Source organism: Erythrolamprus reginae, chromosome 8 (genome assembly GCF_031021105.1).
Source record: "Erythrolamprus reginae isolate rEryReg1 chromosome 8, rEryReg1.hap1, whole genome shotgun sequence".
NCBI classification, from domain to species: domain Eukaryota; kingdom Metazoa; phylum Chordata; class Lepidosauria; order Squamata; family Dipsadidae; genus Erythrolamprus; species Erythrolamprus reginae.
The window spans coordinates 30,226,523-30,252,182 of NC_091957.1; the positions used below are offsets into that span (position 1 = coordinate 30,226,523).

The 25,660-nt window shown below is 44.5% G+C and overlaps 1 protein-coding gene across 1 annotated transcript in view; it reads right to left on the reverse strand.

Annotated features, from left to right (window-relative positions):
• The window catches only part of AMMECR1 (AMMECR nuclear protein 1), a 196,455-nt gene that overhangs the window by 105,383 nt on the left and 65,412 nt on the right, over positions 1-25,660 (reverse strand). The window contains exon 2 of the mRNA XM_070759553.1: positions 8,325-8,435. Within this exon, the coding sequence (XP_070615654.1) occupies positions 8,325-8,435 (111 nt within the window). The remainder of the gene's footprint in view (positions 1-8,324; positions 8,436-25,660) is intronic.

Here is a 25,660-nt window from a genome sequence, read left to right on the forward strand (position 1 = left end):
TGGTTTTGGATATCTGGCATTCAGAAACCTGTGGAGGTTGCAATGCCTGGAATCCATACAAACTTTGAGACATTATCTCCCAAAAAGCAGAAGTATCTTCAAAAAGATGGCAACAGTAGATCAGTTTGTAAAGCAGAACCGTTGTTTTTAACTGTGGAAGTCTGTAAACTCGACCAGAGAAACCCAAAGAACTGGACAGTTACTCTGTAATCCCGCTGCTTTATAGTCATTAGTCCATTAGTATCAAAGTAAGGATAAAATGGCCTCATCTCATACTGGAAATCATCCCAATAGATCACAGATCTAATTCAGGTCTTTTTGTAGTTATAGATGAAATCACCCAAGGTTTTCTCTTTAGGGATCCACAACAGAGAAAAACAACTGTGTTCCCACTCCATAGAAACACATTTCTCCTTTGTGACTTCTAGCTGTTCACAAAAATGACCACATTCTGAGTTACAGGAATTTTAAAAATGTGATAAAATAAACCTGTCAAAAATGGAAGAGAACTTAATCCTTTAAATACCAATTACCCAAATGAATTACACTTGCACATCAATTTAAGCTGTGAATTCTAGTTTTCTAAAATCACAATGTGCAGAATTTTAGGCTGCTGCTTGCAGCTTTTATCCATTCATCGTGACATCTGGTTTCTTCAATGTTCAGTAACACAATTTCTTTCTAGGCACTGGATAAATTAAACAATAAAAAAATCATTGCAACATAAAAATCCAATTGCCAGTATAATGTTTAATATATAGAATGACTTAGCAAAACTAATTAAAGAAAAATTGAAGTTGCCACTGTCTTGTGGGAATTGAGGGCAGATGTAGATTCAAAGTGCAATAAACATTTCAAATCCCATGGGAACCTTTGAAAAAGTATTTTCTTTTGTCTCCTTCCAATGAGGAAGGTCTTCAAGACAACAAAGAAAGATTAAATTAATAAATAGCTAGGAATATACAGGCAGTCTTTGACTTACAACTGTTTGCTTAGTGACAGTTCAAAGTTACAACATACTGAAAAAAGTGACTTATGACAATTCTTCACACTTACTTGGTTGCTGTAAACCCAAGTTTCCCAAATGTTTCCCTTAAAACCCGTTATCAGAAAGTCCTCTTTACCCAAGGTAAATAAAACACTTTGTGATTGTGTAATAAATTTGTCTGTTGTTACCTAAAGAAAAACCACTTTTGCCCAATTTTGGGCAATTTACCCAATTTTGGGAAATACTGCAATAAATCGAGCTGCAAGGTCGAAATGTTGCAGAAGCTTTCCACACATGGTGTGTTTTTCTGACTCACCTAAGCACACTACACAAAGAAAAATGGGCTACACCTATATTGTGGTTCCTTAAGTCAGGATTCTTGCTTAAAGGGATGTACAGTGGTACCTCTACTTACGAACTTAATTCGTTCCATGACCAGGTTCTTAAGTAGAAAAGTTTGTAGGAAGAAGCAATTTTTCCCATAGGAATCAATGTAAAAGCAAATAATGCATGTGATTGGGAAAACCACAGGGAGGGTGGAGGCCGTTTCCTCCCAGGAGATTCCTAGAGAGGCCCCATGGAGGCTTCTCCCTGCCTTTTCCAGCCTGTTTCCTCCCAGGAGATTCCTAGAGAGGCCCCATGGAGGCTTCTCCCTGCCTTTTCCGGTTACAGTTTCGGAGGCTTGGGTTTGTAAGTGGAAAATTGTTCTTGAGAAGAGGCAAAAAAACCTTGAACACCCAGTTCTTATCTAGAAAACTTTGTAAGTAGAGGCGTTTGTCAGTAGAGGTGCCACGTAAAACTTGGAGATTGCACTGGTCTCAAATGAACAAAGTGAGGCTGGTGCAGAGAAAAACACAGGCTGAGAGAACTACGCCAAAGGTCATTCCCTTGCAGAGGAGCAAATAAACAATCTATTAGAATCTAACAGTAAATTAGGTTGTGATTCCACAACCCTTCCTAAAAGATCCTGTTCCTCAGATCTTAATTATAGGGAATAAGAAAACAGGATACACAGGTAGTCCTCGACTAACAATAACAATTGAGCCCAAAATTTCTGTTGTAAAGCCGGACAGTTGTTAAGTAAGTTTTGACCCATTCTGCAACCACACTTGCTAGAATTAAGCGAATTACAGCAGTTGTTAAATTAGTAACATGGTTGTTAAGTGACTCTGGCCTCCTCGTTGACTTTCCTTGTCAGAAGGTCGCAAAAGTTGATCACATGACCCAGGATGCTGCAACTGCCATAAATACATGCCAGTCGATAATTGCCTGAATTTGATCAGGCAGTTTGTACCAATGGCAAGTGTGAAAAACAGTCATAAGTAACTTTTCCAAGGCTGTTGTAACTTCAAACAGACACTAAACAAATGATTATAAGTCATTTCAGGTTAAGCCACACTTCAAAGTAGTGGAGGTTAGTATGAATGAAACTTCTCAACGCCTCATTTAGGGTGATAAAAGCCTCTCAAGGGGACCACAAACTGGTCACAAATCGTGGTTCTACTTGACAAAGTGAGCCAGTGTGTGATCTCATTAGCAAGAGGGGAGTTTTCTTCCAAGGCTCTTGCTCCTTAAATTCATAAATTACTGGACAATTATGGCAGAACATCAATTTGCTTTACAAGAAGAGTTCTTGGCATTAATTTATCATGGTAAGCTAAAGAAAAATTAAAGGCTCTACAGCAAATCAAGTGAAGCTACTTCCCACCTGTCAGGGGAGAAGTCTACCTAGGTCCCTTCTCCCTTTATCATGACAGGTGATACGAGCTGAGATACCTGTTTTGAAAGGTGGCTGAAAGAAGTGTGATCCCCACAACACCTATCATCTTTGAGACTCCAACCTTATCCTCGTCTACCATCCTGTGAGAATTCTGGGGCTTGACGTCCACATTTCTTAAAGTAGCCAAGGCTGAGAAACATTGGTCTAGAGCAGGAATAGGCAAAGTTGGCTCTTCTACGACTTGTGGATTTCAACTCCCAGAATTCCTGAGCCAATCATGCTTGCTCAGGAATTCTGGGAGCTGAAGTCCACATATCATAGAAGAGCCAACTTTGCCTACCACTGCTCTAGAGAAATTTAAAAAAACCAGATTATAACTACGCACAGGCTAAAGTTATGCGCAGGGACACAAGAGAATTATGTTTCCCATTTAAAGACCACTATTGTTCTATTAGCTTTTAAAAAAATAAGGTTTCGTGCTTGTAAAGTCTGGTGCCAAGAGAGGCTGAGTCAATCAATTTATGGAAGATTTTCAGGCGGCCAGTAAAAGTGTTTCTTGCTGTTGTTCTTAGGCTTTTAGCACTGCCCAATCTTTTGATTGACAGTTGGCTCATAGTACACCTGACAGCAACAAAGCAAGTGGTGGATAAAAACTTACAATATAACCTTGCATTGGGACAGCCTTTAGCAATGTTTTAAGTGTGACTTAAGTGGACCGAGTACCACATAAAATGCTAGGCTTCTTTGCTTGCAAGTATTAGAGCAGAATCAGGTTTTGATATGAAACCGGTAGTGTGCTTTGCTATGTTCATCATTTCCCATTCAATGGGACGTTTTGGTTCTTAAGTACAGGTGTACCTTGATTTACAACACAACTTTTCAAAGTTACAACAGCACTGAAAAAAGTGATTTATGAGCAAAATGCATGCGCAGAAGCAAATCTCGCTGGGATGAAGGTACGCAGGAGAATGTATTTATTTATTTGATTTTTTTTAATGCCGCCCTTCTCCTTTTAAAAAAAAATTTTTTTAATTAGTTTTGATTACAATATAAGACTCACACAACATATGTTGTGTGAGTCTTATGTCGCCCTTCTCCTTAGACTCAGGGTGGCTTACATGTCAGTAATAGCACTTTTTAACAGAGCCAGCCCATTGCTGGGTCCTCAAGAAGCTCAACTTTCACTACTGGTGCGACGTCCTTATCCACACCGGAAGCAACCTGTTACTGGTCATATGGTATTTCCTTTGTTTATTTTGTTATCATTTTTGCTTTGGATTTATAAAAGAATACAGATTATCCTTGCCTTACAATCACAATTGAGCCCAAAATTTCCACTGCTAAGAAAGGAAGGCAGATTGGTTTCTAAAAACAAAAACAAAAAAGGCTCTGATGTCCTTAACTCCACTGTGCGTTTATTGTACATATGTAGTGACCTTTGCACATCTAAGATATGTCAGATCTTTTCTTTAAGATGTACCAGATGTGCACAAAAGGTGGGAAGGACAATGTCTTGCGCCCTATGAAATGTTGTGTTGACTTTGGGTAAAAAGATGGGATCCAAGCGTAATGCTACCTTGTCCGTATGAAATATGTGAAGGTCCTCCCGAATTGACAGGGCAGTCAGTTCAGATACCCTTCTGGCTGATGCAATTGCTACTAAAGGCCACTTCACATGTGAGATGGCGCAAGAACAACTCCCTGAGTGGCTCCTACAGGCCTGCCGTCAGGGACTTCAGAACCTTGGGTAAGTCGCAAGTTGGATAACGTTGTATTACCGGTTGGGTAATAAGGGTAGTGGCACGAATGAGCCTCTTAATGTGTGGATGGTGGGCTATGGATCCATAAGGACCCCCTGTTATGATGGTTGCCAAGGCTGCCACTTGTCTACGCAAGGTGTTGGGATTGAGGCCTTTGTCCAAGACACCTTGGAGAAAAATCAGCACTTCAATCTCCTCCGATGGTATCATACCCAGTTTGACACAACAGCAGCAGAATGTAACCCAGGCCGCCCTGAGTCTCCAGAGAAGGGCAGACTAGAAACAATAGATAAATTAATAAATAAATCCTCATGGTCTAAGGCCTTCTGGACAACTGCATGGTCTTAATGATCTTTTCGGGAATTCTGTCCCACTTCAGAGCGACTCGCTCAAGCGCCAGGCGGTCAGTTTGAGCCAATGTGGGTTCAGATGGAGTACTGACCCCTGGTGGAACGAGTCTGTCCTGTGAGGTGATCGCCACAGAGGGACCACTGAGAGGGATTGAATGTCCGCAAACCAGGATCTGTGAGGCCAAAACGGAACTATCAGAATAATCTCTGCCCTTTCCCAAATTGCTTTACGGATCACCCTTGGAATGATCGGGATAGGGGGAAAGGCGTAGAGTAACCCTTTGGGCCGAGGGGACTGCAGAGCGTCTGCGCCCAGCACTCCTTGCGTGATGAATCTGGTGAAATAGTGATCGATCTGTGCATTGGCTGGACTGGCAAACAAGTCCAACAGCGGGATTGCAAACTTCTCCACCACTTTGTAGAATAAGTCTGAATGGAGACGCCATTCCACCTGACTGAGCGATGTTCGGCTGAGCCAATTGGCCTGCACTTATTTTTTTTAAAAAATAATTTTTTATTGAATTTAAAACAAATCAACATGCAACATACAAAATACAAATACAAAATACAGAATATACATATATACAAGACTAGCATATTTTAAAGGGGGGGGAAAGAAAAAAACATGTTTATATATGAGTATTTGGCAGGCTCAGTCCGATCACCGAGCAGACAGGATTAACCCATGCATGGCTACTATATCCCCCACGAGGGAGAACAGGAGGCACCCCAGCTCAGCCACGGAGCAATTCTTCCATTTCTCCTTTCATTTCAAAATGTGCTGTATTTTTAATCAAGGTGCCATTAAAACTTACAGCCCATGATTCATGAGCTGGGCAGAAGGATGCACTTTTCAAGCATGGGTCAAGCATAAAAAAGTGTCACAAAAAGCTTGGCCTGAACAGCCGTCCGAATGTCATCAGTGATCAACAAGCATTGCATCATCAGACTTTGTACTTGTTTTAGAAACAAAACACTCTAAAACAAGGGCAGAGTTTCTAATGCCCGGGAGGTTCCCCAGGTAAAGAAAAAAATGTGATTTCTACTTTTAAAAGAAAACTGAATTATTAAAAAATGACCTGGCCAGTTTGCAGGTCTGGAACCGTAATAACAATTGATTGAACAATTTGGCAAGGGCCCAAGTGCTTCCAAATTCTGCACAGTATTGTGAGATGCCAGTTGGGAAAGGAAATAAAAAGGAAGTGGGGAGATTCAGGATAAGAAAGAGAACGAGCTATAGAAACATAGAAGATTAATGGCAGAAAAAGACCTCCTGGTCCATCTAGTCTGCCCTTATACTATTTCCTGTATTTTATCTTAGGATGGAATATTTTCTCACGTTGCTTCTGATCTTTCCCCCAACTAACCTCAGATTGTGCACCCTTGTTCTTGTGTTCACTTTCCTATTAAAAACACTTCCCTCCTGAACCTTATTTAACCCTTTAACATATTTAAATGTTTCGATCATGTCCCCCCTTTCCCTTCTGTCCTCCAGACTATATAGATTGAGTTCATTAAATCTTTCCTGATAAGTTTTATGCTTAAGACCTTCCACCATTTTTGTAGCCCGTCTTTGGACCCGTCCAATTTGATCCATATCCTTTTGTAGGTGAGGTCTCCAGAACTGAACACAGTATTCCAAATGGGGTCTCACCAGCGCTCTAGACAGCAGGATCACAATCTCCCTCTTCCTGCTTGTTATATCTCGAGCTATGCAGCCAAGCATTCTACTTGCTTTCCCTACCGCCTGACCGCACTATAGCAGTGGCGTGCACATGTTGCCTCCTGCCCGTGCATATGTGTATGACCTCTTCCGCTGCCTCGTTTCCCAACTTTCAATGGGTATGGCAGGCCCATTTTTTGCCCTCCCCAAGATCCAGAAGCTTTCCTGGAGGTTGGGGAGGATGAAAACTCCCCTGCCCCCCCAAGACCTTCCGGAGGCCAAAAATGGCCTCCCAGAACCTTGGTGCAAGCCAAAAATCAGCTGATCAGCGCGCACATGCATACTGGAGCTGAGCTAGGGCAACGGCTGGCGTGCTGGCAGATATGGCTCCATGTGCCACCTGTGCCACACGTGCCATAGGTTCACCATCACTGAGCTATAGTATGCTATGTAGAACTTGGAAGCACCTGGATCTGTTTTAGTGTTTAGAAGATAGAGTAAATCTGTCTGGCCAGATGCCTCCAAAGGCCCATCGTGACTTGAATAGGAACTTTTGCATTCCAACCTCCTCTGTGGGGATGCTGCAACGGTCTTAAGTGTGAACAATGGTCATGTCATTTTTTTCAGTGCCGTTGTAACTTTTAATGGTTGCTAAACAAATGGCTGTAAGTCAAGGACTACATGTACATTTCTAGTCCTTGGATTCCCCAATGAGAACTTGGAATAAATGATTAACAATATTCATTCTAGGGAACTAATCAAACAATACATCACCATAGTTCCCTCTAAGCTGAGCAGTGAGCAATCGCTCACTTAAAAATCATCATCAACTCAGAGTTTTCCAAACCTGCCCAGAAGCCGAGAGGGAAAGAGTGAGAGGGAAGGAGAGAGAGAGGAAGAGAGAGAAACAGATAGAAAAAAGAGAGGAAGGAAAAGAGAAAGAAAAAGAATGGGAGTAAGGAAGAGAGAAAGAAAATCAAAATCTAGTTTGAAACTAGCTCAACTATTTAAGTGGCATTTTGATATTGATAGAGTTGCTCACTGTTATAGACACACAGTACAGTATTTTATTTTGAAATTCTCTGAGGCAAAACAGGGTGGGTTTTTAATTTGTTTGTTTGTTTATTCATTTATTTATTATTTCTGTGCCGCCCAGTCCCAAAGGGACTGCCGCTCAGACACTATACTTTTCCGCCCCCCCCCAAAAAAAATTAGAGGGAACACTGTACATCACCCTTAATCAAATTCTCCTCCAACCCCCAAAGTACAACACCAGCTCCAAATGCTACTAATAGATGCGTTGGCGAACACTACATCAAGAAAGGCAACAAGACCATTACAAAAATGAACCAGCTCAGATATAGTCCAGGAAGACTCTGGATCATGAAGCGTTCTTACTACTTCCCTAATTCAACAGGGTCCCACTCAAAAACAAGGCTGTTATCAAGGAACAATGAGGAGTAAGAATGAGGCAAATTAAATGAAATGTAAGGAAGTCCTGGTTGGAGAATTAGAGGTAATGCCAGCCGTTTTGGTTTGCTGGACTGTTTTGGGGTTTTTTTAAACCACAGACTTTAACTTTCTTCCACTTGTCTTCAAAAACGTAAAAGAACTGAAGTTGTCTGGTTTGGGCAAAGAAGCATTAGAAATTGGTAAATGTTCAAGTTACACGCTACTTCAGCAATTAGGAGTAAGCAAACAAACCCAAGTAACAAGACTTGGGAATGCTTGGAAAAATCCTAGCGGGGAGCAGCAGCTCAGAAATTCCAGTGAACCAATTTAACAACAGAAGTGATAATAAATTACAACCCTCTTCAAAGTGAAGAGAACAACCAAATCTTACCTAGTAAGTGTGTACTCCCTGAGTCCTGAATGCAGGTTCATGGCAGAAAAGGTACCTATACATCCACGCAACCTTTTGTCTCGACCAATCTTCCACGTTACGAAGAGCGGGCTGTGAAATAAGAGAGAAAATAGAATGACCAGGGTGCTACTCATCCCAGAGAACCCAACTGTGCCTGCAAAATGGCATTTCCCCCATTACCAAAACATCTCTAGTGCTGGCTTCACACATCCTTTTCTAAACTCTTCAGAATATTTGTCTCGGGGCTTTCTAACTGTGCTAGTCTTCCTGAGTAGGGAACATCAACGATGAAGGTAGGATTGGAATTTATTGGCTGTTCATATATAGTTTGTCTTGCTAGCTTTATTGGAGGCATTGTTTATTTTCTGACTGCTTTTGGGGCGCGGTATTCTTTCTTTTGTGATTGTTCTTCTCTGGAGATGATTCCTGCTTCTCTGGGTTGGTTAATAGGGATGTGCGGGGAATAAGATATTTTTAGACCTATTTTCCTGCTTTCCTTGACCTTCGGATGTCTTCTTTATTGAATGTTTGGTAGACAGCATATATGGAGAGCCAGTTTAGTCTAATGCTTGGGTGCCAAAAGGGTGCCCATGCGAGCAATAGTATGAACACGCTTGCCCACACCCATAATGCAATGCCCCCCATGCATGCGCTCAGGCCTCAATGAAGCCTCCAGACTTCCAGTAGGCCCGTTGGACCGTTTTTCGCTGTCCCCAGGATTCAAGAAAGCCTCCTGAAACCTGGAAAGAGCAAAAAACAGCCCAACCAGAAGTTCAGAAACAAACTTCCAGGAGGCCCGTTGGACCGTTTTCTGCCATCCCCAAGCCTGGGGAGAGAAAAAACAGCCGAAATCAGCTGGCCAGCGCGCGCATGCAAGCTTGAGCTGACACAGGGCAGCATCTTGCGTGCCCTCAGATATGTCTCCATGTGCCACCTATGGCACACGTGCCATAGACTCACCATCACAGGTCTAATGGTTAAAGCACTAGGCTAGAAAGTGGGAGACTGGGACTTCTAGTGTCATCCTACCCATGAAAGCCAATTGGATGACCTTGGGCCAGTCACTCTCCACCCAAACCACCTCACAGGGTTATTGTTATGGAAAACAACAGGATGAAAAAAGTGCATTGGGAATGTTTGCCATCTTGAGTTATTTGTAAAAATAATAAAGGCAGAATATAAATAAACAAACAAGCCAGCATCCTCTATGTTCTACTTCCTTCTGGGCTGATGTTAACAAGCCTGTCTACACTACAGGAAGAGAAACAAACTCACAGAACACCATCAGCTGCATACATGTTTTACCAGGAGAATATGTTTTACCCGACTGTACATATTTCAGCACTGTTGAATGTTCAGCATTATTCATAACAAATGAACAGGGAATGTTTCACAACCAGTTTTGGGCAGAAATATTTATTTGATTAGTGTAAAAGGAGCTTCAATTTAGAGAAGCTGAAACTAAGCTTTTCAAGGGGCAATGGGTTGAGTTGGGATAAAAATTAGCATTTTCCTTCTACCATTCACATACAGTTCACTCTCTTTAAAAAAATAAATGTGGAACAGGGTGTCCCACATATTATTGTTTATAGTCATAAAAATGCACAAAGTTTCCAGGTCAGACCAAAGACCTACTATAAATAATAATAGTAGTAATAACAACAACAACAGAGTTGGGAGGGACCCTGGAGGTCTTCTGCATTACTTCAGACAAATGGTTATCCAACATCTTCTTAAAAACTCCCAGTGTTGGAGCATTCACAACTTCTGGAGGAAAGCTGTTGTAAATTGTAAACCTACTAAGAATTTCAGCTCTGTTCCCAAGATGACCAGCCAGGTGTTGTGAACAAAGGCCTTAAACAAGAGGACGTCCTTTCTCATGCCAAACCTCCACAATATTAGGCATAAATTAAAATACTATAACATTGGATTATTTGATAGGTTTTCACAGAAAGGTTGGATGTCAACAGAGAGTGACTGGAACTTTAGCCCGGTCTAATGGTTAAGGCATCAGGTGAATCTGTCATCTGCACCTCTATAACTGTCTAGTTTGGTTCTGCAACCGACACAGATTTCAGAGAAGAATCTGCAGAAAAAACAATTGCTGCCAACCTGCCTTCCATTGAGGACCTGTATACTGCATGAATCAAAAAGAGGGCGGGGAAAATATTTACTGACCCCTCGTATCCTGGACACAAATTATTTCAACTTCTACCCTCAAAATGTCGCTACAGAGCACTGCAAAACAACTAGACACAACAGGTTTTTCCCAAATGCCATCACTCTGCTAAACAAATAATTCCTTCAACACTGTCAAACTTTTTACTAAGTCTGCACTTCTATTTCTCCTAGTTTTTTCTCATAATTTCTATCATCCTTTTCCTTCCACTTAGGATTGTATGACTGTAACTTGTTGCTTGTATCCTAAGATTTTTATTAATATTGATTGTTTCCTCATTGCTTATTTGACCCCTCTGACAATCATTAAGTGTTGTACGTGATGATTCTTGACAAATGTATCTTTTTCTTTTATGTACGCTGAGAGCATATGCGCCCAAAACAAATTCCTTGTGTGTCCAATCACACTTGGCCAATAAAGAATTCCATTCTATTCAATTCCAGTCCCACCTTAAGTATGAAGGCCAGCTGGCTAACTTTGGGCCAATCATCAGGAAATGGGGAATTCTAGTCCCACCTTAGAAAGCTGCCTGGGCTAATCATCAGGAAAGTGCGTTCTGGCCCCACTAGGCATGAAAGCCAGGGGATGACTGCTCAGCTCACAGAATCTGGCTTGCTGATCTCAGCCAGCAAGGCAGTGGGGCAGGTGGGGAAAGGTGGGGGGAATGTGAGGCTCATCGCTGGTCCTGCTGCTTTCTACAGCTGCCACTTAAGGGAAGGGGCGTGGGAGCTACGGTTTGTGGGAGTGGCCTCTGCAAACCCATTCCTCGTGGATGGTAGGTGCATGTGGGCACATGGGGCATGTACCCCCTCTGAGGAAATGGCGAGGAGCGGCTTATTTTTAGGGGAGGGCTTATTTTAGCGCAAGCACTCAAAAGCCCGATTGATCTGGACAGATCTTTGTTTCGGGAAAACATTTATTTATTTATTTATTATTTGGATTTGTATGCCGCCCCTCTCCGAAGACTCGGGGCGGCTCACAGCAAGTAGTACAAATCATAAATAATCCAATCAGTTAAAATATTTAAAGCTTTAAAAAAAACCATATACTAACAGACACACACAAGCATACCATGTATAAATTAAACATGCCCAGGGGGAGATGTTTCAATTCCCCCATGCCTGACGGCAAAGGTGGGTTTTGAGGAGTTTACGGAAGGCAGGAAGAGTAGGGGCAGTTCTAATCTCCGGGGGGAGTTGGTTCCAGAGAGCCAGTGCCGCCACAGAGAAGGCTCTTCCCCTGGGGCCCGCCAACCGACATTGTTTAGTTGACGGGACCCGGAGTAGGCCCACTCTGTGGGACCTAATCGGTCGCTGGGATTCGTGTGGCAGGAGGCGGTCTCGGAGATATTCTGGCCCAATGCCATGAAGGGCTTTAAAGGTCATAACCAACACTTTGAATTGTGACCGGAAATTGATCGGCAGCCAATGCAGACTGCGGAGTGATGGTGAAACATGGGCATACCTAGGTAAGCCCATGACTGCTCTCGCAGCTGCATTCTGCACGATCTGAAGTTTCCGAACACTTTTCAAAGGTAGCCCCATGTAGAGAGCATTACAGTAGTCGAACCTCGAGGTGATGAGGGCATGAGTGACTGTGAGCAATGAGTCCCGGTCCAGATAGGGCCGCAACTGGTGCACCAGGCGAACCTGGGCAAATGCCCCCCTCGCCACAGCTGAGAGATGGTTTTCTAATGTGAGCTGTGGATCGAGGAGGATACCCAAGTTGCGGACCCTCTCCGAGGGGGTCAATAATTCCCCCCCCCCCCAGGGTAATGGACGGACAGATGGGATTGTCCTTGGGAGGCAAAACCCACAGCCACTCCGTCTTATCCGGGTTGACATGGTAATTATAGGGCAATTTAATCTGTTTAAGCTGCTAGTTTTCAAGGTTCCTGCTGTGAGAGAACTGGTAGTAATGAATAAACGTGATCACTTAAGAGTGCCATCCATATGCATTGCACTCCACAAAAATGGTGTTATGTCACGGCCATAAACGAATGGCAATGTATGAGCATAACACGGAGGGTTTAGGACATTTTGCCTCCGCCAGTTGGATGAAGCTCTTTCTTCTGCAGCAGCTGATAGGCCGCTGCATTATCTCCCTCGCCCAAAGCCCCCTAGCTCTTCCCCCCAGCCCTTTCGTCATAAAAATCCACATTCAGCCACAGCCTTTTGGCCACATGGGACACTTCACCACCATCCAATCAGAACAGTTCTAACAAAATGCTATTTTTGGAAGGAAAGAATGGGACAGTTTGCTCTTTCATACACACATACCCCAGTTGAATGATAGAGATGGAAGGGGCCTCAGTGGCCATCTAGTCTGACCCCTTCTCCTTCAGGATTTATAGAATGATAGAGTATTGCTTTGTAAATGAGACATAAGCTGCACATAAATTACACTACTCTTTAAGTAGTGCAAACTGTAAATAATGATACCAAATTTGTTATGTATAAAGCAGGATGCTTTATTGTTTTTCTTTCTCTTTCTTCTACTTTTTCTTATTCTCTTTTTCCCTTCCCCTTCCCTTCATATTTGTCTTATGTGTATATACTGTCAAAACGTTGTCCCTTGCTGTGTATTTTTTAATGTACATATTTAATTAAAAAAATTCTAAAAAAAAAAAAAGAATGATAGAGAGGGAAGGGACCTCAGTGGCCATCTAGTCTGACCCCCCCTTCTCATTCAGGAGACTTACAGAATGATAGAGGGGGAAGGGACCTCAAAGGGCATCTAGTCTGACCCCCTTCTCATTCAGGAGACTTACAGAATGATAGAGAGGGAAGAGACCTTAGTGGCCATCTTTTCTTTTCCTCCTGTCTTCTTTAGGTTAAGTTATTAATTTTTATCTTCTTGTTTAAAAGTATTAATGAAAGTTATATAGCAAAAGAAATAATCTTTTGGTACTAAGCTCAGGTCAGAACTTGGAAGGAGAATGGAAGTACAGTGATAGCTCATCTTACAAACCCCTTGTCATATGAACTTTTCAAGATACGAATCCGGGGTTTAAGATTTTTTTGCCTCTTCTTCCAAACTATTTTCACCTTACGAATCCAAGCCGCCACTGGTGGGAAACCCCACTTCCAGACTTCTGTTGCCAGTGAAGCGCCCATATTTGTGCTGGTGGGATTCTCGAGGCTCCCCTCCATGGGAAACCCCACCTCTGGACTTCTGTGTTTTTGCGATGTTGCAGGCGAATCCCAGCAGGGGAATCAGAAAAAACACGGAAGTCTGAGGTGGGGTTTCGAGGACTTCCATGTTTTTGCGATGCTGCGATTTCGCCGAGGCTCCCTTCGCTGGGAAACCCCACCTCTGGACTTCCATTGCCAGCGAAGCTCCCGTTTTTGCACTGCTGGGATTCCCGTGCAGCATCGCAAAAACACGGAAGTCCGGAGGTGGGGTTTCCCATGGAGGGGAGCCTCAGGAATCCCAGCAGCACAAAACGGGCGCTTCAGCTGCAAAAGGGATGAGTTTCCATTGATTCCTATGGGAAACATTGTTTCGTCTTACGAACTTTTCACCTTACGAACCTCGTCCCGGAACCAATTAAGTTCGTAAGTCAAGATATCACTGTATTTTATTGTAACTTGTGATTCTTCAAATGAAGCTTGGAAACTATGATGAAGTCATAGGCAGAAGCCAGTACTGCTCCGACCCGGCTGGCCTTTCATAAGGCCACCAGGTTCTGGCTTTGCCGGCAGGCCTGGGGACCATAAATTTACACCTCTGATGGCCAACTGTATGTCTTTTTTATAATAACTTTTTTCATGGGGTTTTAGGTTTAGATAATGTTTTAGTCTCAGATAATGTTCGACTTCTTTCTATCGTTTTGATTCTATTTATATTGTATGTCATATTGTTGTTGTAAGCCGCCCCGAGTTCTTTGGGATTCGGCGGCATAGAAGTTGAATAAATAAAATAAAATAAAATGTTACAAAGCACCACGTGACAACAATATGATGTGGCGAGTGGGGTGAGATCTATAGCAGTGATAGCAACACTTTTTTGAGTCGGATGCCAAAAGGATGCACAAGCACCGTAATGCAATTCCCTTTGCCCCACACATGCACACAATCCCTGCATTGCCCTTTGTGTATGTACACAACTCCCCTGCGCATGTGCACAGGCCTCACTGAAGCTTCCAAATTTCTGTTTGGATCGTTGGGCTGTTTTTTGCCGTCCCCAGCCTTCAGGAGGCTTTCCTGAAATTGGGGAGAGCTAAAATGGACAAAATGAAGGCTGAACATCAGCTGGCGTGCGCTGGAGCTGACATAGGGTAATGCCTCATGTGCCCTCAAGTATGGCATGCCATAGGTTTGCTATCAATGGTTTATAGAGTCCTTTCATTGCCAAGTGTTCTAGTCCTCTTGAATTCTATTGATCCTTATGTGGTGCCAATTTAATAACTACGGTAACTTTAATTGACCAGATTGTGGTGGCAATTTAGTACTGAACTTTAGTTGACTGTGTACAGGCTTGACCAATAATCTTTTGAAATGCAACTTAACCTTTGGCTCTAATTCTTTGCGCCTGACATAATTTTAATTTTATTCTGTGAGCTGTCCAGAGTTTTCGGACAAGGACGGCATACAAATCAAATCAATCAATCAATAAATGTAGATAACTTTTCTCTAATTAAAAAAAATCAGTATTTATTTCAGCAAAATGTGTCACCAACCCTTCTTCCATATGGGTGGCATCTCCTACCTCTAGTTCCAAGGATGATTTCTGGTTTTTCCAAAATGAAGCTGAATATGAACTATATTCCTTTTAAGAAAAAAGGAATTCAGGACAGTCCATTTATGCTATGAAATCAATTTTCCCGATCCACATGGAACTTAGACGGAAGAACCCTTGCAAAACATCTGTGCTTGAGCACATTTAATGCTCTGTCCTAAGATAGTGACCCCTCAACCTTTTGGGCACCAGGGACCAGTTCCAGGGAAAGACTTTCTGCGGACCAGAGGGGGGAGGTGTTTTCACCTTCTGCCTGCACCCTACGGATGGGGCTTGGTTTCTGGCATGCTGTAGACCAGTGCCGATCCACGGGCTGAGGATTGGGGACCCTCATTTCTAAATAATGTGCCCTGCTCTGCTGAAGGTTTGTGGTTATTCTCACTTGATTTCGTAGCAAGCATTAGCATTTAAAAAAAAATAATGATAATTAATTTTTTCCAGATGGCATCCACCCCAGAGAGGTGAAGAACTCAGATTTGTCATTGCTACCCCCCTGGCTGATTTGTTTAACCAATCCCTGTTAACAGGAGATGTTCCTGAGGATTGGAGAATGGCCAACATTGTGCCTATCCACAAGAAGGGCAGTAGAGAAGAAGCTGGTAACTACAGGCCAGTTAGCTTGACATCAGTTATAGTTAAGATGATGGAGACTCTACTCAAAAAGAGGATAAATCAGCACCTAAAAACAATAACTTATTGGATCCAAATCAGCATGGCTTTATTGAAGACAAATCATGTCAGGCTAATCTCATTGATTTCTTTGACTATGTCACAAAGGTGTCGGATGAAGGTGGTGCCATGTATATTGCCTATCTGGACTTCAGCAAAGCCTTTGATACGGTTCCACATAAAGAGCTGATAGATAAATTAGTGTAGATTGGACTTAATCCCTGGATACTTCAGTGGATTTGCAGCTGGCTGAAGAGCAGACAACAGAGTTATTGTGAATGGCGAGTATTCTAAGCAGAGACAGGTTACAAGCGGTATGCCACAAGGGTCTGTTCTGGGTCCTATTCTTTTTAATATGTTTGTGAGTGACATAGGGGAAGGTTTGGTAGGGAAAGTTTGCCTATTTGCCGATGACTCTAAAGTGTGCAATAGGGTAGATATTCGTGGAGGCGTCTGTAGTTTGGTAAATGATTTAGCTTTACTAGATAAATGGTCAAAGCAATGGAAACTGCAGTTTAATGTTTCCAAATGTAAAATAATGCACTTGGAGAAAAGGAATCCTCAATCTGAGAATTATATTGGCAGTTGTGTTAGCAAAAACTTCAGAAGAGAAGGATTTAAGGGTAGTGATTTCTGACAGTCTCAAAATGGGTGAGCAGTGTGGTCGGGCAGTAGGAAAAGCAAGTAGGATGCTTGGCTGTATAGCTAGAGGTATAACAAGCAGGAAGAGGGAGATTGTGATCCCGCTATATAGAGCGCTGGTGAGACCACATTTAGAATACTGTGTTCAGTTCTGGAGACCTCACCTACAAAAAGATATTGACAAAATTGAATGGGCCAAAGACGGGCTACAAGAATGGTGGAAGGTCTTAAGCATAAAACGTATCAGGAAAGACTTAATGAACTCAATATGTATAGTCTGGAGAACAGAAGGAAAAGGGGAAACATGATTCCAGAGCTCCATGGTTCAACGAGGAGCTCCGGGAGTTGAAACGCCAGAAGAGACGTCTAGAGAAGCGATGGAGGAAGAGTAAGTCCGAATCCGATCAAACACTTGTAAGAGCACATGTTAAGACTTACAAAGTGGCGCTCAAGGTGGCAAGATGCGCGTATCATTCCGCCTTGATTGCATCAGCGGAATCCCGCCCGGCCGCTCTGTTTAGGGTGACCCGCTCCCTTCTTAATCAGGGGGGAGTTGGGGAGCCCTTGCAGAGTAGTGCCGAGGATTTTAACACATTTTTCGCTGATAAAATCGCTCGGATCCGAGCGGACCTCGACTCCAATTGGAATACAGAGTCGACTGACAACGAGTCAGTTGAGGTGACTGGGGCACGTACTTGTCCACCTGTCTGGGAAGAGTTTGATCTGGTGACACCTGATGAGGTGGACAAGGCCATTGGAGCTGTGAGTTCCGCCACCTGTTTACTGGATCCGTGTCCCTCCTGGCTGGTTTCGGCCAGCAGGGAGGTGACACGGAGCTGGGTCCAGGAGATTGTCAACGCTTCTCTGGGGAGGGGGTCCTTCCCGGATCCCTACAAGGAGGCACTTGTGTGCCCCCTCCTGAAGAAGCCTTCCCTGGACCCAGCCATTCTCAACAACTATCGACCAGTCTCCAACCTTCCCTTTATGGGGAAGGTTGTTGAGAAGGTGGTGGCGCTCCAGCTCCAGCGGTCCTTGGAAGAAGCTGATTATCTAGGTCCTCAGCAGTCAGGATTCAGGCCCGGCTACAGCATGGAAACTGCTTTGGTCGCGCTGATGGATGATCTCTGGCGGGCCCAGGAGAGGGGTTTATCCTCTGTCCTGGTGCTTCTTGACCTCTCAGCGGCTTTCGATACCATCGACCATGGTATCCTTCTGCACCAGCTGGAGGGGTTGGGAGTGGGAGGCACTGTCCTTCAGTGGTTCTCTTCCTACCTCTCTGGTCGGTCGCAGTCGGTGTTAGTGGGGGGTCAGAGGTCGACCTCTAGGTTACTCCCTTGTGGGGTGCCTCAGGGGTCGGTCCTCTCCCCCCTACTATTTAATATCTACATGAAACCGCTGGGTGAGATCATCCAAGGGCATGGGGTGAGGTATCATCAGTATGCAGATGATACCCAGCTTTACATCTCCACCCCTTGTCCAGTCGGCGAAGCAGTGGAAGTGATGTGCCGGTGCCTGGAGGCTGTTGGGGTCTGGATGGGTGTCAACAGACTCAAGCTCAACCCGGATAAGACGGAGTGGCTGTGGGTTTTGCCTCCCAAGGACAATTCCATCTGTCCATCCATCACCCTGGGGGGGGAGTCACTAACCCCCTCAGAGAGGGTTCGCAACTTGGGCGTCCTCCTCGATCCACAGCTCACATTAGAGAAACATCTTTCAGCTGTGGCGAGGGGGGCGTTTTCCCAGGTTCGCCTGGTGCACCAGTTGCGGCCCTACCTGGACCGGGAGTCACTGCTCACAGTCACTCATGCCCTCATCACCTTGAGGCTCGACTACTGTAATGCTCTCTACATGGGGCTACCTTTGAAAAGTGATCGGAAACTTCAGATCGTGCAGAATGCAGCTGCGAGAGCTATCATGGGCTTTCCTAAATTTGCCCATGTCACACCAACACTCCGCAGTCTGCATTGGTTGCCGATCAGTTTCCGGTCACAATTCAAAGTGTTGGTTATGACCTATAAAGCTCTTCATGGCACTGGACCAGAATATCTCCGGGACCGCCTTCTGCCGCACGAATCCCAGCGACCAGTTAGGTCCCACAGAGTTGGCCTTCTCCGGGTCCCGTCAACTAAACAATGTCGTTTGGCGGGACCCAGGGGAAGAGCCTTCTCTGTGGCGGCCCCGACCCTTTGGAACCAACTCCCCCCAGATATCAGAGTTGCCCCCACCCTCCTAGCCTTTCGTAAGCTCCTTAAAACCCACCTCTGTTGTCAGGCATGGGGGAATTGACATGTTCCTTCCCCCTAGGCTTATAAAATTTATGCATGGTATGCTAGTGTGTATGATTGGTTTTAACTTGTGGTGTTTTTTAAATTAATTTAAATATTGGATTTGTCTTACATTGTATTGCTATTGCTGTGAGCCGCCCCGAGTCTGCGGAGAGGGGCGGCATACAAATCTGATTAAACTTAAACTTAAACTTAAATAAGGTTCAGGAGGGAAGTGTTTTTAATAGGAAAGTGAACACAAGAACAAGGGGACACAATCTGAAGTTACCGTATTTTTCGCTCCATAAGACGCAGTTTTTTTCCTCCCAAAGTAGGATGAAAAATCAGCCTCGTCTTATGGAGCGAAGATGCAGGCAGGGAGGGGGGGGGAGGCTGCGAAGTCGGAAGCGCCATCCCGCCGGCTGGCTGGCTAGCTGCTGCCTGGCCCCCTCCCTCCCGGAGGAGGGTCTCCCTCCTCACCACCAGCGGCGCTCCCCCCGCCAGCCAGCCAGCCAAGCCCTGCCTGCCAGAACCGGCTCCTCGCTCTCCACCCGCCGTCCGCCGCGTTTGCAGGAGGTGGGGAGGGTCGGGCGGCCCGCCAAGGCCAGGAGGGACGCCGCTGCCCCCCCTTCCCTCTCTCCGCCCGCCGCTGTGCCGAGAGGAAATGCCGACAAAGGCTTTTCTCAGCGGAGGCCGGCGAAGGCGATATTCAATGCCCTGCCCGCCTCACCTTTGCCGAGAGCTCTCAGCAAGGGGGTTGTAGGAGAGGCGGGGCCGGCGGCAAAGGTGATATTCAATGTCGGGGGCGCACGGGCGGTTGCACGCGCTCCCTATCTCCCTGCTAGCCCACTCGGAATATTCAAAATAAGAAAAGCCTTTGCCGGTTAAGGTTTTTCTTATTTTGAATATTCCGAGTGGGCTAGCAGGGAGATAGGGAGCGCGTGCAACCGCCCGTGCGCCCCCAACATTGAATATCACCTTTGCCGCCGGCCCCGCCTCTCCTACAACCCCCTTGCTGAGAGCTCTCGGCAAAGGTGAGGCGGGCAGGGCGTGCGCGCGTCACCGCTGAGAAGAACGGAGAGAGAACGAGAATGAGTGAGAGCAACAGACAGCAAGATAGTGAGAAAGAGAGAGTGAGAGAAAGGGGGGGAGAGAGAGAAAGAGAGGGGGAGAGAGAGAAAGAGAGGGAGAGGGAGAAAGAGAGTGGGAGAGGGGGGAGAGCTAGCAAGAGAGGGAGAGAGAGAGAGGGGGAAAGGGGGGAGAGAAAGAGAGAGGGAGAGGGGGGGAGATAGCAAGAGAGGGAGAGAGAGAAAGAGAGAGGGAAAGGGGGGAGAGAGAGGGAGAGGGGGGAGAGATAGCAAGAGGGGGAGAGAGAGAAAGAGAGAGGGAAAGGGGGGAGAGAAAGAGAGAGGGAGAGGGGGGAGAGATAGCAAGAGAGGGAGAGAGAGAAAGAGAGAGGGAAAGGGGGAGAGAAAGAGAGGGAGGGAGAGAGAGGAGATAAAGGAAGAGGAGAGAGAGAAAGGAAGAGAAAGAAAGAAAGAGGGATAGAAAGAGAGAGAGAGAGATGCTCAGTGAGCCTTTCTTTGAAGTTGCCTTTCTTTCTTTCTTTCTTTTTCTCTCTTGCTCTCTCGCTCTTTCATTCTTTTTTCTTTCTCTTTCTTTCTTTCTCTTTCTTTCTCTCCTTCCTTCCCTCCTTCCATTTCTTTCATTCCCCCTCTCTATTTTTATTTCTCTTTCATTTTCTTTCTCTCTTTCTTGCTTTCTTTCTTGCTCTTTTTCTTTCTCTCTTTTACCTTCCCTTCCTCTATTTCTTCTTTTCTTTCTCCTTCCTACCTTCTTCCCTCCCTCCCTCCCTTCAGTCCTTCCTCTCTTACTCTCCCCTTTCATAAGTTTCCTTGCTTCCTTCCTCTGTTCCTGTTCCTTCCCCCATTCTTTCTTTCTTTCTTTCTTTCTTTCCTTCCTTCCTTCCTTTCCTCCCTCCATTTCTTGCTTTCCTTTTCCTTCCTCCCTTCTTTCCTCCCTCACTCCCTTCTTTCACTCCTTCCTCTCTTCCTCTCCCCTTTTTGGCTCAAAATATTTTTTTTCTATTTTCCTCCTCTAAAATCTAGGTGCGTCTTATCAGCAGGTGCGTCTTATAGAGCGAAAAATACGGTAGTTGGGGGAAAGATCAAAAGCAACATGAGAAAATATTATGTTACTGAAAGAGTAGTAGATCCTTGGAACAAACTTCCAGCAGACGTGGTTGGTAAATCCACAGTAACTGAATTTAAACATGCCTGGGATAAACATATATCCATCCTAAGATAAAAATACAGAAAATAGTATAAGGGCAGACTAGATGGATCATGAGGTCTTTTTCTGCCGTCAGTCTTCTATGTTTCTATGATAATAAGTGTTTGCAAATGGAATGGAGGTTCCCAACTTAATCATCAGGTATCTAAAACATACTTCAATCCTACAAATGTCGACCTTCTACTCATGCATTTTGGTTGTTAATCAAAAAGATCTTTATTAAAAGCAGCATGCAAAGTAAAGTCGTATTTCTAAAAGTCAGATTAAAAGATTCTTTTAACGGTCAATGACATCAAGAAACAGTAACTGTTTTGCCGAAGTGATTGGCAGGTAGAGATTATGGTTTGTCATAAGGAATTGGGAAATCATGCTTTCTTACTAAATCACTAGTTGCTTCCTAGTGCTTAGCTGACTTACAAGCCCATAGAGAATATTGTATGGATATGTTGCTTTAACTGGAGTCTAAATCAGTATCAATCTTTGTCAATTATGAAGGATAACAAAATCATTTGAAAATCAGATAATGCAAAGAAGCAGAGATATAATAAACATGGTGATACGGTATTATGAAACTCAAAATAAAACCTTGGTCTTTCATCAACTTTCTTAATACTAAGACTAATCAGAAAATAGATTATCTTCTCTTATTCATCTGCCAAGGATGCCCTTTGTGTTGTAAAACATTCTAGGAAATGTTGTTTGGCACATTTCAAATGATAGAAGACTGACAGGCCAGCTAATTCTGTGTGAATTGAAAATATATTTTAATGCATTCTGAACAGTAAATATTGTAAAGTGAGTGGGTGGGAGGGAGGGAGGGAGGGAGGGAAGGAAGGAAGGAAGGAAGGAAGGAAGGAAGGAAGGAAGGAAGGAAGGAAGGAAGGAAGGAAGGAAGGAAGGAAGGAATTTTCACCAGGAAGTTGCTGTTAAATTTTCTAGAATCCTGCAACTGTTGAGATGCTATTTGAAAAAGGCAATATTTGCAGAATTCTGTGTTATTCGTGGATAAAAACATTTGGAAAATGCTACCCTATTTCCCTTTAATTACTTTTATTTTTTATTTTTATCTTTTAGTCTTTAGTTTTGCCTCTTCAAATCTGGATTCTTTTATGACATTACTTTATATCACACAATGGGGAGGGTGGACCCAATTTCCTTTGTTAAAGCACAATCATTGAAGTTTAAATATCTTTTAAAAGAATGGATACTTCAGTATTGCTACTTTAAAAGCAGAAAGCAAACAGGGAATTAAACAAATTCATTATGTATATTTTTTCTTGGAAATAATTATTGGCTAAAATAAACTTACAAGTGTGTTTATTAATGAATTTATAAACTGCTTCAGGAGAGGCTACTTTAAGCAGGGCTGAGAGGCAGGGATTGCAGCAAATGTAATAGCAGTGAGATACAGTAACACATAGTAACAGAAATGCCATTCTGCAAATTTGAGACATAATCTGAAAAACTGTCATTAGTAGACTATTCCTTGAGCTTTAGTCCCAAAGGATTTCTGGAACAGAAAAGTTTTTATAAACTTTTTGGAAGGTTAGGAGAGTGTGTGAACCCTTAACTCAGGAGGCTTTCTGAAGTTCCTATCCCAATCACATACAATCAACGAAGCAGTGGAAGTGATGTGCCGGTGCCGGGAGGCTGTTGGGGTCTGGATGGGTGTCAACAAACTCAAACTCAACCCAGACAAGACGGAGTGGCTGTGGGTCTTGCCTCCCAAGGACAATTCCATCTGTCCCTCCATTACCCTGGGGGGAGAATCATTGACCCCCTCAGAGAGGGTTCGCAACTTGGGCGTCTTCCTCGATCCACAGCTCACATTAGAGAAACATCTTTCAGCTGTGGCGAGGGGGGCGTTTGCCCAGGTTCGCCTGGTACACCAGTTGCGACCCTATTTGGACCGGGAGTCACTGCTCACAGTCACTCATGCCCTCACCACCTCGACTACTGCAACGCTCTCTACATGGGGCTACCTTTGAAAAGTGTTCTGAAACTTCAGATCGTGCAGAATGCAGCTGCGAGAGCAATCATGGGCTTTCCCAAATATGCCCATGTTACACCAACACTCTGCGGTCTGCATTGGCTGCCGATCAGTTTCCGGTCACAATTCAAAGTGTTGGTTATGACCTATAAAGCCCTTCATGGCACCGGACCAGATTATCTCAGGGACCGCCTTCTGCTGCACGAATCCCAGCGACCAGTTAGGTCCCACAGAGTGGGTCTTCTCCGGGTCCTGTCAATTAAACAATGCTGCTTGGCAGGACCCAGGGGAAGAGCCTTCTCTGTGGCAGCCCCGGCCCTCTGGAACCAACTCCCCCCAGAGATTAGAATTGCCCCCACCCTCCTTGTCTTTCGTAAGCTACTTAAAACCCACCTCTGCCGCCAGGCATGGGGGAATTGAAATACTCTTTCCCCCTAGGCCTTTACAATTTTATGAATGGTATATCTGTATGTATGTTTGGTTTTTAAATTAATGGGTTTTTAATTGTTTTTATTATTGGATTATTATTGTACACTGCCTTATTATTGCTGTTTGCCACCCCGAGTCTCCGGAGAGGGGCGGCATACAAGTCCAATAAATAAATAAATAAATGCAGAGCTAATATCACTGTGAGTATCCTCTTTCTGCACCATAAATTTACTTTTACAGAATACAGTGGTACCTCTTCTTACGAACTTAATTCATTTTGTGATCAGGTTCCTAAGTAGAAAAGTTTGTAAGAAGAAGCAATTTTTCCCATAGGAATCAATGTAAAAGCAAATAATTTGCATGATTGGGGAAACCACAGGGAGGGTGGAGGCCCTGTTTCCTCCCAGGAGATTCCTAGAGAGGCCCCATGGAGGCTTCTCCCTGCCTCTTCTGGCCCCCTTTCCTCCCAGGAGATTCCTAGAGAGGCCCCACGGAGCTTCTCCCTGCCTTTTCTGGCCCTGTTTCCTCCCAGGAGATTCCTAGAGATGCCCCACGGAGGCTTCTCCCTGCCTCTTCCAGTTAGTTTTGGAGGCTTGGGTTTGTAAGTGGAAAATGGTTCCTGAGAAGAGGCAAAAAAATCTTGAACACCCAGTTCTTATCTAGAAAAGTTCATACGCAGAGGCATTCATATGTAGGGGCACCACTGTAGTACACTATTTTAAAAGGCAATGAAATGCAAGTACAATTACAACAGTTCATTTAATGGCCATTCAAATTTACGACGTCACTGGAAAAAGTGACTTATGGCTGTTTTTCACACTTAAGACCACTGCAACATCCCCATGATCAAAATTCAGACGCTTGGCATCTGACTCATATTTATGACGGTTTCATTTATTTGGGCCCGTGATGGCAAACATATGGCACATGTGACAGGTGGCATGCAGAGCCATATTGGAGGTCACACGAGGCGTTGCCCAATGTCAGCTCCAGCATTAGCCAGCTGATTTTTGGCTATTTCACCCTCCGGAGGCTTTAGGGAAGATTCCCTGAAGCTTCAGACTGCAAAAAAACTGCTCAAAGGGCAAACCGGAAGTTCAGAAAATAGGCGTTGATTGCTTACCTGAACGCCTCTTCTCGTACGGTGAGCGGGTACAGCAGTCACATGGGTTGCTCATGTCCAATCCGGTGGAACTGAGCCTAGTATTAAAAAAGCTTGCCGGATCCGCCCCTTCCCCAGAATTCGCGAATCCATAGACTAGGCTCAGTTGTGAAGCTCTGTAGTGTTCAACTCTCATTGTTAGAGGAAGAAAGATATAGAAAGGTAAAGAAGACACATACAAGGGCGGGAAGTGACTGCTGTACCCGCTCACCGTACGAGAAGAGGCGTTCAGGTAAGCAATCAACGCCTATTCTCCGTACTGAAGGAGCGGGTCCAGCAGTCACATGGGACATACCCAATAGATGGTCCCTAGGGTGGGATTAGCTTGCTATCGTGTGAGATAACGGATTGGAGTACCCTTCTGCCGAAGGCAGCGTCCGCTGAAGCGTAAGAATCAATCTTGTAGTGCCTGATGAAGGAATTTGGCGAGGCCCAAGTGGCTGCTTTGCAGACCTCCTCCAACGGGGCTTGAGTCGCCCAAGCGGCCGAGGTGGCTGCGCTCCTGGTGGAATGCGCTGTGATGTTCCTTGGAACTGAGAGGGAGGCCGACTCATAGGCCTTAGATATAGTCCCTCTGATCCAACGGCCTATTACTGTTGAAGACACTTTGGCCCCCATGACTCTGGGATGATAGGCTACAAAAAGTGCTTCTGACCTCCGAAAGGGTCCTGTGCGTTGGATATAGATTCTCAGCGCTCTGGTGAGATCCAGGGTGTGCCATCTAATTGCCAAGGGATGGTCTCGTTGGAGGCAGAAGGAAGGTAGGACAATATCCTGAGATCTGTGGAACATGGAACTGACCTTGGGTAAGAAGGTGGGGTCCAGTCGCAAGACTACCTTGTCCTGATGGAATTGGCAAAGGTCCTGCCTGATTGAGAGGGCAGCCAGCTCCGAAATGCGTCGAGCAGAGGTAATAGCCACCAGGAATGCTACCTTAAAGGATAGGTA